Below are 13,713 nucleotides of genomic sequence, written 5' to 3' on the forward strand. Positions count from 1 at the left end.
AGGAAACAGGACTCGCGCGAGTGTTTCCTGCCTGAAGTTTGAAAGCTTGCGCCATCTCTGATTGGCCGAGCCTTTAGTCGCAGGACCTTGCTGCGGTGGATTATGGTCTATGGAGTTCACGGTCCCAAAAACCTAAATTAAAAACGTTTTTTCCAAAAACATTCACAGGATATAAACTCACCTGGTGTGACGTAATAATGCAGACAATTTACCTTGCAAGTCTTCTTCTGCTGTTCCAGTTTCTACTGAGGCGCTTCCGCGTTACCATAGCAACGAGTCAACCTGCAGGAACTCAGAGAGGGTTAGCAGAGAAGCTAAAATTGTTGATTTTACGCTGACAGGTGAGTAGTGGGGAGGAGCTGCACCTGCAGGCTGTGAGTGTTTGTTACCAGCAGAGGATCAATAATATCACCTATAGCTGTTGATTAACCCTTTATAGACCAAAATAACCTCAGGAAGCTCTGAGCTCAGGGGTGATTGATCAGACCCCCGTCAGAGATCAATAACGCCTCTGCCATAGATAACCTGGTTCTGAGGATTGATTGCTTCACACACCTGCAGCCTCTCAGATGATCTGATGGATAAGATCAGTGAGCATGAGCACTGCAGGATCTCCATTAGCCCATCAGAAGAGAACCCAGTGATCAGTCAGTTATCTCTGCATGTCTCTATCCAGGTCGGTGTTCCTCCTTCAGGTCCATCATGGCGTCCAGTGTGTCCCCTTCAGGTAAAGAAGAAGTGAAGGTGAAGAGGAAGCGTGGGAAGGCGGAGCAGATGGAGATGGCAGACATTGAAGAGTTAACGTCCTCTGGGCACAGAGCACTGCATGAGGGACATCCACAGGAGGCGCTGAGCTGCTTCAGAGATGCCCTGAAGGCTGCAGCTCAGGTGAGGTGGTCACAGGTACAGGTGCAGTATCAGCAGTGTTAGAAACACACCTGGCCCTACATTTCCCATCATTCTCTCAGCTGCAGGACTCGCGGGTTCTCCGGGCCTGCTCCTTTAATCTTGGGGCTGCCTACGTGGAGGCCGGACGACCTCAGAAAGGTCTGACTTCCTGCGGCAAGCTCAGCCAGGTCCAAAGGCTGACCGCCTCCCAGACCTCCAATTCAACCTGGCCCTGGCCCATAATGCTCTGGGGCAGAGCAGAGAGGCCGCCATCTATTTCCTGCGAGCTGCCCAGTTGTACAGGTCACAGGGAGATGGCGGCAGTGAGGGGGACGCCTGCATGGAGATGAGCCGCTGTTACAGCAGGTCACAGGTCAGGACCAGAACCCGAATCTGAGTTGGAACAGGTGAGTCAGGTGATTCAGGTGTCTCTGTGTGTCATAGGACTGGATGCTGGCGGCTCAGGGTTTTCAGCGGGCTGCAGAGAGTTACCGAGTGGTGAACATGTTGGACTGTGCAGCCACCGCCCTGAAAGAAGCAGGAAGTCACATGATCCAATCAGATCAGTGCACTCAGGATGACATCACCGGCGTGCTGTCAGAGTGTCTGAGTTTGATGGACAGCATTACTGACCCGAGAACTCTGGGTAATCATCTCTGACGAAGACTGATGGATTTAATCATTTATTCATTTATAACCTCTTCTCTGTCATTCAGGTGAGTTGTACCTGTCGGTGGGCGTGTCTTACTGCCAGCTCAGGTGTTTCCAGGAGGCGGCGCAATGTTTCCAGAAGGCTCTGGCCCCCGCAGCTCAGTGGCCCCCACTGCTGGCCAAAGTGTTGCACAACTTGGGAGCGGCGTTGAACTCTGTGGGCCATTTCAGACCTGCTGTGGCCTACCACAGGCTGGCCGTTGGACTTTACGGTAAAACTGCACACCTGCGTGTTACCTGTGTAACACTAACTCAACTCAATTTGATTCTGTTTTATTTATAATGTGCCAAATCACAACAAACAGTCACCTCAGGGTGCTTTATATTGTAATGTAAAGACCCCACAGTAAAACACAGAAAACACAACAGTCAAAACGACCCCCTATGAACAAGCGCTTGGTGACAGTGGGAAAGAAAACTCTTTTAAACAGGAAGAAACCTCCTGAAGAACCAGGCTCAGAGTCACCCGATCTGCCCCTAACTATAAGCTCTATCATAAAGGAAAGTTTTAAGCCTAATCTTGAAAATAGAGAGGGTGCCTGTCTTCCAAATCCAAACTGGGAGCTGGTTCCACAGAAGAGGGGCCTGAATGCTGAAGGCTCTGCCTCCCATTCTTAAGTATCCTAGGAACCAAAAGTAAGCCAGCAGTCTTAACAACATATATTAATATTTGTCACATACATATACATGCAGCTGCAGGGGGCATCTAGAGAGTACCTGTGGGTAAGGGCCTTGCTCAGGGGCCCACAGTGATGCCAGTCCAAGGATTCAAACCAGCATGCTCTCAATGATTAACCCTCTTCTTCTCCTCTAGGCCACCATAATGCACATTTAACTGCATAGCATCGTCAATTACAAGTTAAGGGTGCTATATTTTTCTTTCTATGTGAATTTTTATGATTAAAAAAAAAATGTTTTTTTTGTTTTTTTTTTTGGTGATGTGGGAGAAGGCACCGTCTCTAAGGGGATGGGGTTTTGGGGGGATGACAGGAGGAGAGAATCTGCAGAGAGGTGTGTAAGACTGCAATGTGTGTAGATGATGTCAGACTGTGTTGATTTCATCCATCAGTGAATCGTGTAACGGCCCAAAGCAAACTAACATTTAACAGCCACCATTGAGTCTCCCCCTGCAGGTCATTAGAGGGAATGCAGGTTTAACACAGCTTTACGTGCAGATGGCAGAGCAATGAAATTCTGCCTGCAGGTGTTTTCAACATTTTGTGACCTACAGAGAAACTCCGACCTTCATTTACAAACACTCAACATATCCACGACCTTTGACACTGACCAATCAGAAGTCTGAGATGAAAATCAATTTAACCTTAACAATTTTTTTTTTGTGCAGGATCTCTAGGTTGCCGTGGCGACCAGGCTCGATGTTTCAGTAACCTGGCGTTTGCCTGCAGTCGGCTGGGTGATGAAGAGGAGGCGGCAGAGAGCCTCATCCTCGCGCTACAGGGATTCAGAGACACTGGTAACATCCGGAACATCCCACCCTGTGTGTTTATATCAGGCAGGTGAGACTCTTATGCATCTCACCTGAATGTGTGTGTGTGTGTGTGTGTGTGTGTGTGTGTGTGTGTGTGTGTGTGTGTGTGTGTGTGTGTGTGTGGTGTGTGTGTGTGCGTGTGCGCGTGTGTGCATGTGTGTGTGCGCTCACACATAGAGGACTACCTGGCACAGGTTCAGGTGTGCGGGGCCCTGGCAGAGTGTTACCTGAGGCAGGGGAAGCAACACAAAGCAGTTCAGCTCTACAAACAGGCTCTGAGCGCGCTCTCTCACTGCCAGGTAACCACGAGTGGTAATGTGAGTATGTCAAAGGTCAGCAGGAGTGAATTAACACATAATCACCTGATGAAGGTCATTTGATCAGTGAGACTGATCACAGCTATATGATAATTGTATAAACTAATCATTTGATCCAGACAGTAAAACGTTACCACAGAGCAGAGTCACCCTGTGCTGTTGTTCACCTGCAGCCTCACTTATTTATGCTCTTGTTGAGTTTGGTCTTATTAAACACAGACACAGAAAAACTTCACAAATAGTTTCTAGAAATAAACATGTATCTATGAATGCATTTATGGTCTTTGGAAATAAAAAAGAGGTAATTAAAGAGATAAAACTTAAACTCAGTGGTGTTGAAATTGTATGAGTTTTTGATATAAAGTTCTTAGGGGTGGTAATTGACAGCAGGCTAACATGGAAGCACCATAATAATTAAAGTTTAAAAATCTCAAACACTTGGTATTTTGTATGAAGTTAAAGAATTGCTTACTTATAATGCCTTATTTATAATATACTGCACACTGATACTTCCATATATGACTTATTGTGTAGAACTGTGGGGTCCACTTTCAAAACTTTAGTTAATGATATAGTTTTATTATACACCTGATAAATAAGGCAGGCTATTATGAACACACAAATTCATTATATTTAAAATGTAATCTAATGACATTTAAGGACATAGTTTATTAGTAAATAATTCAAATAATCTTTAATGCTAAATCAAAGACCCTGTCAGACTGTGTTTAAAAAATATTTTGTTCTTTAGCAAACTAAATACAGTCTAACAGATGAATGTAATTTTAATGTGCCTAAAGGCAGAAAAGGGTTCAAACAGAGATGCTTGTCTGTCCTTGGAGCTCAGCTGTGGAACAACATTAGCCCAGACATGAAAACATGTAATTTATTATTTATATTCAAAAAGAAAATCCGATATGAATGCATGGACCAATTTCTCAGTCACTTTGAGATGAGAATTTTCTAAGTGGTAGAAAGCATTTCTGGTGACCTTATTAATACGATCATAAGATCTCTGTCCAAAATGATGCCAGGGTTCCTGACTCATTGGCTGTGTTTCACAGACAGAACACATTTTCTGTCTCTGACCTTTTGGACCAACAACAAATACTTCTGTCTCGTCTCTGTTCACTTCAAAAAAGCTTTGAGACATCCAGCAGTTCATGTCATCAAAGCAGCTCATTAGTTTGTAGTAATCGCTGTACATCCTGTAACTGGTACCAGTATTTATATTCACTTACTGCTTCAGTACAGTCACCAGTAAAGTTGCCTGCTGGGGCTCTAATCTGAAACCCACAGACTGTAAATAATAATGGAAACAGTTCCATAAACCTGCATTCTTTCTAAAGTCCAGCAGGGGGCAACTCTTCTGTATAGAAGACTATGAGACAATGAGCTGCACAGCTGATCTCTGAGCTCAGTAAACTCTTTCCTCATGAGTTCATGGTCTCAGTTGCTGGTTTCAGGTCTGACTGAGTAAAACATGAAGTTCATTTTGGAGATGATGGTCCCATTAGAGTCACGGAGGAGCAGGAAGCAGGGGTGGATTTATGGTGGGGGCTGCCTGTGATTGACAGGCTGTATGAATGGCCTCAGTTTCTCGGTCAGATCCAGTCCTCTTTCATCACGGCCAGATACTGACGGTGAAAATAGGACTTCACGAACCAGTGGGTGGCATTAGGGTGGCTTCGTCCAAACAGTCTATAAGGACCCAAGAATCAAACTCATCCAGAGTCACATTATTGTACATAAAAATAATTTCTTTACAGTTTTGTTGTTTGTTCAAGCCATCAAATCCAAGCTGAGAGTCTGAACTTCAGACACATGTTCATAGTTTCATGTTAAATCAGTTGTGGTGGTGGACAGGCATGTTACACATACAGCAGTGTGAACTCTGTCCAATCATTTGTGGACCTGTGTGTCAGTTAAATTAGGTTCTGATGACTCTCCTTCAGCTGGAACAGCTTCTCTGTCAAGATCTCTGTCAGATGTTACAGCAGTGCATCACAGCTCATCTTCTTCACTTTCAGGACAGCGGCGGCGTTCAGGACCGACTGGTGGAGCGGCTGACCGCAGCGCTGCAGCAGACTCTGACTGTCAGTCCACAGGTCAGTGTTACTAAAGGTCAAATAACCTCAGTGTGTCTGAATGTAGAAGGTGAAAATCAGAGGTCATTGTTGTCCTTACTTTGTTTTTGTTTTTTCAAATTTAGCTCTTTCCTCAACTCGTAAGTCCCTTCCAGCAAAAAATATGTTTTCAATGTTAACAATACTCATTAAATTAAAACTATTTTAAGCATGCTGTAAGAGATTGAAAATTTTCTAGAAAAACTTCTTGATAACCACATCCTAGAACAGGCACAAAACATTTCCATGGTAAACAATTTGGAGAAAGTACATATTGCACTCTTGTACACGGGTCTATACAACATAATATCTATTTATATAACCTATTACAATAAGCCAGATATAATGCATATTTACAAGGCTGGTCAGCTGCTAGATATGGGGACCCCCCTGATCACAGGCTAAGCCAATGAGGCATGAGAAAGAGGCTGCATATCATTAGCATATATTATCATAGCATTAGCAGCCTGACATGCTGAATGTTGTTTACTCTCCACTTAAGATAAATGCAGCCAACCCTCCTTGGCTAGGGCATTGTTTTTGAGGACCATCAGGAAGTGGAGCCATTGATTTTTCCAGGTTAGGTCGTCATCCAGGTGCAGGCCCAGAAACTTGAAGTCATAGTCCCTCTCCACACTTGTCTCCAAAAGTATTGGAGCAGTGAGGTCGATCCTTTATTTTTGCTATTTGATTTTGACATTAAAAGATGAATATGAGACCAAAGATCAACAACTCAGCATTTATTTCCTGGTATTTATATCTGGGTACACAGTTCAGAAAAGTATTAGAAACTGTGACTGACAGTTTTTGTTGCCCAGGTATGTTCTGTTATACTGATTATTCAAACAATAAATGTCTGTGCTCAGTTTCAGATTTTGTGTTCAGATTTTCTGTGCAGGCTGTGCATTTATAGTAAGAGGAGGAAACAACATGAAACCAGAGAGCTGTCTGTGGGTGAAAAACAAGGAATTGTGAAGCTTTGAAAAGATGGGAAATCAATCAGAGCCAGCTTTGGACCAAACTTTGGCCATAGCCAGTAGAACTGTTTGGAATGACCTGAAGAAGAAAGTCACCACTGGTGTACTAAGTAACAGGTGTGGAACCGGACCAAGGGAAACAACAACAGTTGATGACAGAAACATTTTAAGTGCTGTAAAGAAAGACCCTAAAACAACTGTTGGTGACCTCAGCAACAACCTCCAGAGGGCAGGAGTGAAGGTATCACGATCTACTGTTCACAGAAGATGTCATGAACAAAAGTCCAGGTACTTCACCAGAAGATGCAAAACATGAATTAGCAAGAAGAAGAGGAAGGCCAGGCTGAATATGCCAAGAAGGGCAGAGACAAGCCTCAGAAATTCAGGGACAAAGTTTTATGGACTGATGAGACAAAGATGAACCATTAACAATGGGATGGAAGTGCTGAGGTTTGGAGAATGGAAAGATCTGCTCAGGATCCCAAACATACAAGCTCATCTGTGAAACACAGTGGAGGTGATGGAGAAGAAGAATGCAAAGGTTTAATGATGCCAGTCTTGATGCAGTTATTGCAGGCACAGGATTTGTGGGCAATACTTACAAATCCTTCCTCACAAAAAACTGGGTTCTATCTACTGAACTGTATATATGGGCTGAGGGTCAGACGTACTGCTCCTGAAGTCCACTATTATCTCTTCAGTTTTTGTGATGTTGAGGACCAGGTTGTTAGTGCTGCACCATGATGACAGTTTTTCCACCTCATCCATGTATGCAGTCTGTGATGTCTGTGATGAGCCTGACCACAGTCGTGTTATCCATAAACTTCATAGTGGAGTTGCTGGAGTGGGTGGAGGTGCAATCATGTGTGTAGAGAGTGTACAGTAGGAGACTGTGGGGAGCCGATGTTGAGGCTGAGTGCTGGTGAGAGGTGGGGCCCTAATTTGACTCTGAGGTTGATTAATTTTATTGCCAGTCTGTCAGGGATGATTGCGTAAACTGCTGAGCTGAAGACAGAAGCCTGGCATAACTGTCCTTCTGTTTCAGATGGATCAGGGTTGTGTGCAGGGCTGTGGCATCCTCTGTCGATCTGTCATCCCTGTATGCAAACTGGTGGGCGATCAAATGTGGGTGGAATTCCTTGAAGGATGAAATGACTTCTGACCAGTTTCTCAAAACACTTCCGAATAACTGGAGTGAGAGCCACTGGCCGTAAGTAATTTAAGCTGCTGATGGTGGTCTCTTTTGGGACAGGGATGATGGTTGAGGACTTCAGGCAGGGTGGGACAGTACCTATGCAAAGGACAGGTTGTATATAGAGTCCTGTGAGCTGGTCTGCACCTTGCCAGCGATGCTGTCAGGACCTGCTGCTTTTCTGGAGTTTACTCTTCTTACTCTTCTCCGCCTGGTGTTGGCCGGTGGATGTGATGTGGCTGCTTCTGGTGTTCTTTGTTCAAAGTGGATGTTAAACTCCTCTGCCAGCACAGCATCGCCATCCACAGCATTGGGTCTGGGTTTGTAGTTAGTGATGTTTTGGACCCACAACCACACTTACCTTGAGTTGTTTCTGTGGACGTGGTCCACAATTTTATTTTTATAATCCAACTAGGCCTGTTTGATGCCCCTTTTCAGGTTCGCCCTGGCTCCTCGTCAGCTCCTCGTCACCAGACCTGAAGGCAGCATCTCTGCTCCTTCAGGTTTTTGGTTGGCATAAACCTGGATGCGTTTGTCAGTGGTGACGGTGTCTATGCAGTGCTTGATGTAGGATAGTACAGATGTAGTGTACTCCTTTACGTCCTGAGATTCAAAAATACACCATTTAGTATTTTTTAAATAGTCCTGAGCTGTGAGGAGTGCATGTAGCACAGGCTACATGCTGGTAGAATTTGGCAAGCACTACTTTTAAGTCCACATGATTGATGTCCCCAATATTACGTTTGCTGCTTTTGGACATTTACTCAGCTGGGAGAGAATGGCACTATGTAGTAGGCTAAGGGCCGAGCTAGCTCTAGCATCAGGGACTAAATACACCGCCTTGGTCAGAATAGCTGAAATCACAAGGTGGAGGAAAAAGGGTCTGCAATGAACTGTCAAATACTCCAGTGCTGGAGAGCAGTGACTGTCTGCAGTCTGGTGTCTGTCATGGTGGTGCTGCATCACTGGGTGAAGCCACAACTCTCAGATAATCAGAGCACAGCAGTCCCTGAATAATAGTTTGGCAGTGATCATTTAGATTTAGCTCATAAATATGAGTTTTTTCTTTTCTTTCCTTTTTTTTTTTTTTAATGTTCTGTTGAGTAAAAGCAGCAGCAGTCTCTGTATTAACCCAATAAAATCTCACCGGAAAAAACATTTGAAATATGAATATTTCAAAATTTAGCATCTAAATACAGACTGAGGGTGAAATCCTACAGGTAAAGAAAGGAGACACTGTTTGTCAGACTGAGTTTATGGGAATGAAACTAGTTTTAATGCTCATTACCAACTGGGACAAACAGGTTGACCACACACACACAAATGCAGGCGCACACACACACACACATACACAGCTTTATTTAAACCTGTTTCTTTCATCAGACATGTTTTCAGAGAATCAGTTACAGACAGTTTGTGAATGTCAGCCAGGTGAGAAAGTTTTCAGTCTTCTCAGTGATTCATCTTTAGTTATTATTGTATTAAATCTGCCTTTAATAGGAGACTGTTGATGTGTGCAATTTATTTTATTTATTTATTTATTTTTGCTCTGAAAGGCAGCAGCATCATACAGAGTGCAGTCTGTTGCTCTTACAGTATAAGGCAGAGGTACAGTGATGGTAAAGAAATCACAGAAGGTGTGATGGTGCCTCAGGTCGGTCCAGTTTCCTGCAGAATGCCTCGCCTGTCAGTTTGAATCAGTCCAGGTTAAACATGTTGAAACGGGTCCATGCTCTATATGCAATTCCCGAACAGAGATATGCAAGTTTCTCCCATCACTGCAGCTGTCAGTCAAAGCTGTCATTGTGATGTCACGCTCCATTTTCACAGGTGTATGACCTATACTGCAGCAAGACACCAGGGGGCAATAGAGACATTATGGTTTGACTTTTGGGGAGCTGTTAGGTCATCCATGTTTTCCATAGTCAGTGGTCCCAGTACCCTTTAGAACAGGGATCCTCAAATCCAGGCCTCGAGGGCCAATGTCCTGCAACTTTTAGATGTGTCTCTGCTTCAATATACCTGAGTCAAATATAGAAGTCATTAGCAGGACTCTGGAGAACTTGACTGCGTACTGAGGAGGTAATTCAGCCATTTGATTCAGGTGTGTTGGATCGGGGACGCATCTAAAAGCTGCAGGACACCGGACCTCGAGGCCTGGATTTGAGGATCCCTACTTTAGAACTTCATGACCAGTTTTCATCTCTGAAGACTCCTTTTTTACATGTGACATTTCAGATAAATAAGATTCAAACCACTGCAGAGCAGACCTTTAATACCTATAGCATGCTCTAATCTCTGTAATAAAATGTTATGGTCAACAGTATCAAAGCTGCACTGAGGTCCAACAGGACAAGCACAGAGATGAGTCCACTGTCAGAGGCTGTAAGAAGATCATTTGTAACCTTCACTAATGCTGTTTCTGTACTGTGATGAATTCTGAAACCTGACTGAAACTCTTCAAATAAACCGTTCCTCTGCAGATGATCAGTTACCTGTTTTACAACTACTCTTTCAAGAATCTTTGAGAGAAAAGGAGAATTGGCCTATAATTAGCTAAGACAGCTGGGTCAAGTGATGGCTTTTTAAGTAGTGGTTTAATTACAGCCACCTTGAAGGCCTGTGGTACATAGCCACAGACAAATCATCTTTAAGATTGAAGCGTTAATAAATGGAAGGACTAATTTGAGCATTAAATACTGAAGTTAGCTCAAATCAATAGGAGAGAAGCAGTTATAATAATATCAACATGTCATATGACACAAGACCACCTGTCCACACCTATGAATCAGCACAGGTGATATGAGTAAAAAAAAGCTGATTATTCTCCTGACAGCAGTTTTACAGAAGATGTTTTCATTAATAAATGCTCCTGTTTTAAATTACTCAGAGGCCTCACCCACCAAGACTACACCCCTTCACGCCCCACCCACACAGTACACCTGTTGGACGGCATGTCAGGTAACTCTCACTATTACACACATGAGACAAGGTCAGACAGGTCACTGAATAGTTCTATACTCACAGGAAGTGTGACATCACAAAGAGCCCAGGCACAGCAGCTAATCACCAACCAGTTCAAATGGCAAATGTCCCAGGTGAGTCTCAGCTGTTACAGTTGGAAACTGGATTTCGTGGGAGTTTTTAGTTGTGTGATTAATGTTTCTGTGTGTGTGTGCGCGCGTGTGTGTGTGTGAAAACAGGATCTGAGCAGGAGGCCACAGGTAGGCAGGAAGCAGCAGGGGGCGGAGCCTCTGAAGCAGTTGGATATAGGAGCATGGCACCTGGGCTGCACAGGTAACATCAACACAGACCAGATCTGGACCTCAGGTGGGCACCGATCCACAGTCTGGTCACCTGTTCCTTATGTTTCTGTTTCCAGTTCAGACCGGTCAGACGAGCCACAGCACAGTGAGTCACCACCACCTCAAATACCTCACAGCACAGCTGGGGGACAGCTGGGGCACACCTGGTGCCTTGAGTCAGATTTATAAATGTGTGCACAAACGTGTTGTCCGTTGAATGTCTGTTTGCGGAAAGAGGAAATGCAGAAAGTGAGAATCTCAGCAGACAATTGGAGAAACAAAGTGTTTTATTTGCTGGACTCAGTTCAGAGTTTAAATTGTGAGTTCAGAGGAAAAAAGAGAAGCTAATTAATCTCCACGGTTATCATGAATAATAAGAAGTCTGATGTAGGTCAGTACAGGCTGAATTATTCACAGTGCTCCTTGTGAATGATAATGCAGGTTCATTATTATTCCATCTGCAGCGATCTATATTTGGACGTGTTCCTCCTGTTCTGGGACCTCTGTGCATCTCCATGTGTAAACAGCAGCAGAGTTAGCAAACGGCTTCCTCCCTGTTTAGATTTGAGAGAGCAGCAGCAGAAAAGCAGGCAGAGTAATTCTGAATGAATGATGTAGGCTCTGAGTTTATGAAGATGTTTAAACTGAGTTTTATCTGAGGCAATGCTGAAAGAAGAGTGAGCTGCTGAGGATGATGACCTTTAACAGAGGAAGTAGCTTTTTGGATGGTGTTCAGAAGCTGCTGACCACAGGCACAGACAGAATGAAACACACCTTAAACCTGGGTTTTTTCTGATGTCCAGCAGGGGGCGATAGCTCTGGTTTCAAAAAGATTGAGCGTGACCCTCTGCCCTGACATCAATAAACTCTTCTGCTGAGTTTATGCACTCACTCATTTAGGATCTTACTGAGTAAAGAACATAAGGAAGTCTAAACATGAAGTCTGTTTTTGGAAATTTTGATCCATGTCAACATGTGTTCCTTTATTCTTCTTGTGAATTTTGCTGCTAACGGTCAAGCCAATATAAATTGGATTGACGTTGTTCAGTAGAATCAGAGTTTACGGTGTACAGTCCAGTAAATCATGCTTGAGTTTGTTTATTCTAATTTTTTTGCACACATACTTGCACGTGGTTTCCTCCCACAGTCCAAAGATGTGCAGTTACTGGGGTTTGGTTGATTGGTCACTCTAAATTGTACATAGGTGTGAATGTGAGTGTGAATGGTTGTCTGTCTCTCTGTGTTAGCCCTGCAACAGGCTGGCAACCTGACCAGGTGTACCCTGCCTCTCACCCTATGAGAGCTGGGATAGGCTCCAGCCCCCCCACAACCCTGAAAAAGATAAGAGGATGGATGGATGGATGGATGGATGGATGGATGGATGGATGGATGGATGGATGGAAGGAAGGATACTAGACAGATATCAGTTGGAAATCAGTAGGAATGTAGTGCAGGTAAATTTGAAGATTTGAATGAATTTCTAATCCAAGTGAATCATGAATGAAGAAACTGATTGCCAGCAAAATTCACAAAAAGAATAAATGAACACATGTTGATTGAGGAAAAAAGAAAAGAAGCTACTGGAGCTAATAGGGGGTCATTTGATTGTTGGGGGTTCTAGTATTGGTGGTCTTTACCTTACAGTTTAAAGCACTTTGAGGGACTGAATTGAAATGAACTGAAACAATTAGTTTGGGTGATCACCTTGTCAAACAAGTGTGTCTGTTTTTAAGATTTAACTTTAAATGTGACAAGAAGTGGAGTTGATGATGTACCTGTGTGTGTTTACAGGTGAGCTGGGGTTGGACAGAGCGAACCCTCATGCTGACAGGTGACACATCCATTAATCAAATTTTATTAATAAAAAAAAATTGAATAAATAAATGAATAGTTTTTTTTTTCTTCTTCCAGCGACACCTCACTGACTCAAGACGCAGAGGCTCCGCCCACCATCTCAGGTGACACCAGAGAGAAGTCCTCCCTCGTCTCCAGGTGGAGGTCTCAGTTTTGTTTGCTGATGTAGATCAGCACTGTCTCCTGATTGGACAGTTGGTAATCAGTGAGGACAGTATTCCTGTCAGCACTTTCTGCTGTGGGTCATATTGTCTCTGAAGTCATTACAGCATCATTCTGCTGATACAGCATCTGGACGCAGCAGCTGGATGCAGAGGCTGCGTTACTGCAGCCTGAAGCCACTTCCTGCTGTTACTGAGACTCAGAATCAGATCTAATCTATCACAGTCTGCTCCTTCTACTGTCTAAATGATGTGCAGACACTTCAGGATGTGATCCAACTCACACAGGCAGATAAAAAGACTTTCCTAAGGAATTAAAAACATAAAACAATGAAATAAAATCTGTAAAATTTAAAAAATGATTAATTCACATAAACGGTGGCATCTTTGACTGACAGGTGGATGGTGCCACAGGTGGCTGTAGCTGCTAGCTGTCTGCTAGGCTTCACCTCAGCTAATTGGAGTCTCTGAACTGGACCTCTGGACTGTGTTTGTGTTGTTGGACCCTTTTTAATGCAATTACCTGACCAATAATAGGGCTGCTGTGCAGTTCATTGGACTAACAGACCGTCCAAGAAGTCTGAGCTTCAGTTTTGGTGAGAGATGCTTTATTTTCATTGGCTGTTACTAATTAGCAGGTGTTGGTGTCTGTGTGATGCACCCATACAGTCTGTGGATGCAGGCTGGTAGTCC

At 43.8% G+C, this 13,713-nt stretch overlaps 1 protein-coding gene across 1 annotated transcript; it reads left to right on the forward strand.

Moving 5' to 3' along the window:
• The first annotated feature begins 347 nt into the window (after positions 1 to 347).
• Positions 348 to 13,388, forward strand: ttc24 (tetratricopeptide repeat domain 24). The gene is given in 15 exon segments (XM_030750577.1): positions 348 to 590; positions 677 to 888; positions 969 to 1,047; positions 1,050 to 1,261; positions 1,333 to 1,534; positions 1,605 to 1,811; positions 2,945 to 3,073; positions 3,266 to 3,387; positions 5,436 to 5,513; positions 10,591 to 10,661; positions 10,728 to 10,798; positions 10,904 to 10,997; positions 11,083 to 11,111; positions 12,797 to 12,836; positions 12,917 to 13,388. Coding segments are annotated over 15 exon segments (1,671 nt in total). The 5' UTR covers positions 348 to 577; the 3' UTR covers positions 13,029 to 13,388.
• The last annotated feature ends 325 nt before the right edge of the window (positions 13,389 to 13,713 follow it).

Source organism: Archocentrus centrarchus, chromosome 16, assembly GCF_007364275.1.
Source record: "Archocentrus centrarchus isolate MPI-CPG fArcCen1 chromosome 16, fArcCen1, whole genome shotgun sequence".
Classification (NCBI taxonomy): Eukaryota; Metazoa; Chordata; class Actinopteri; order Cichliformes; family Cichlidae; genus Archocentrus; species Archocentrus centrarchus.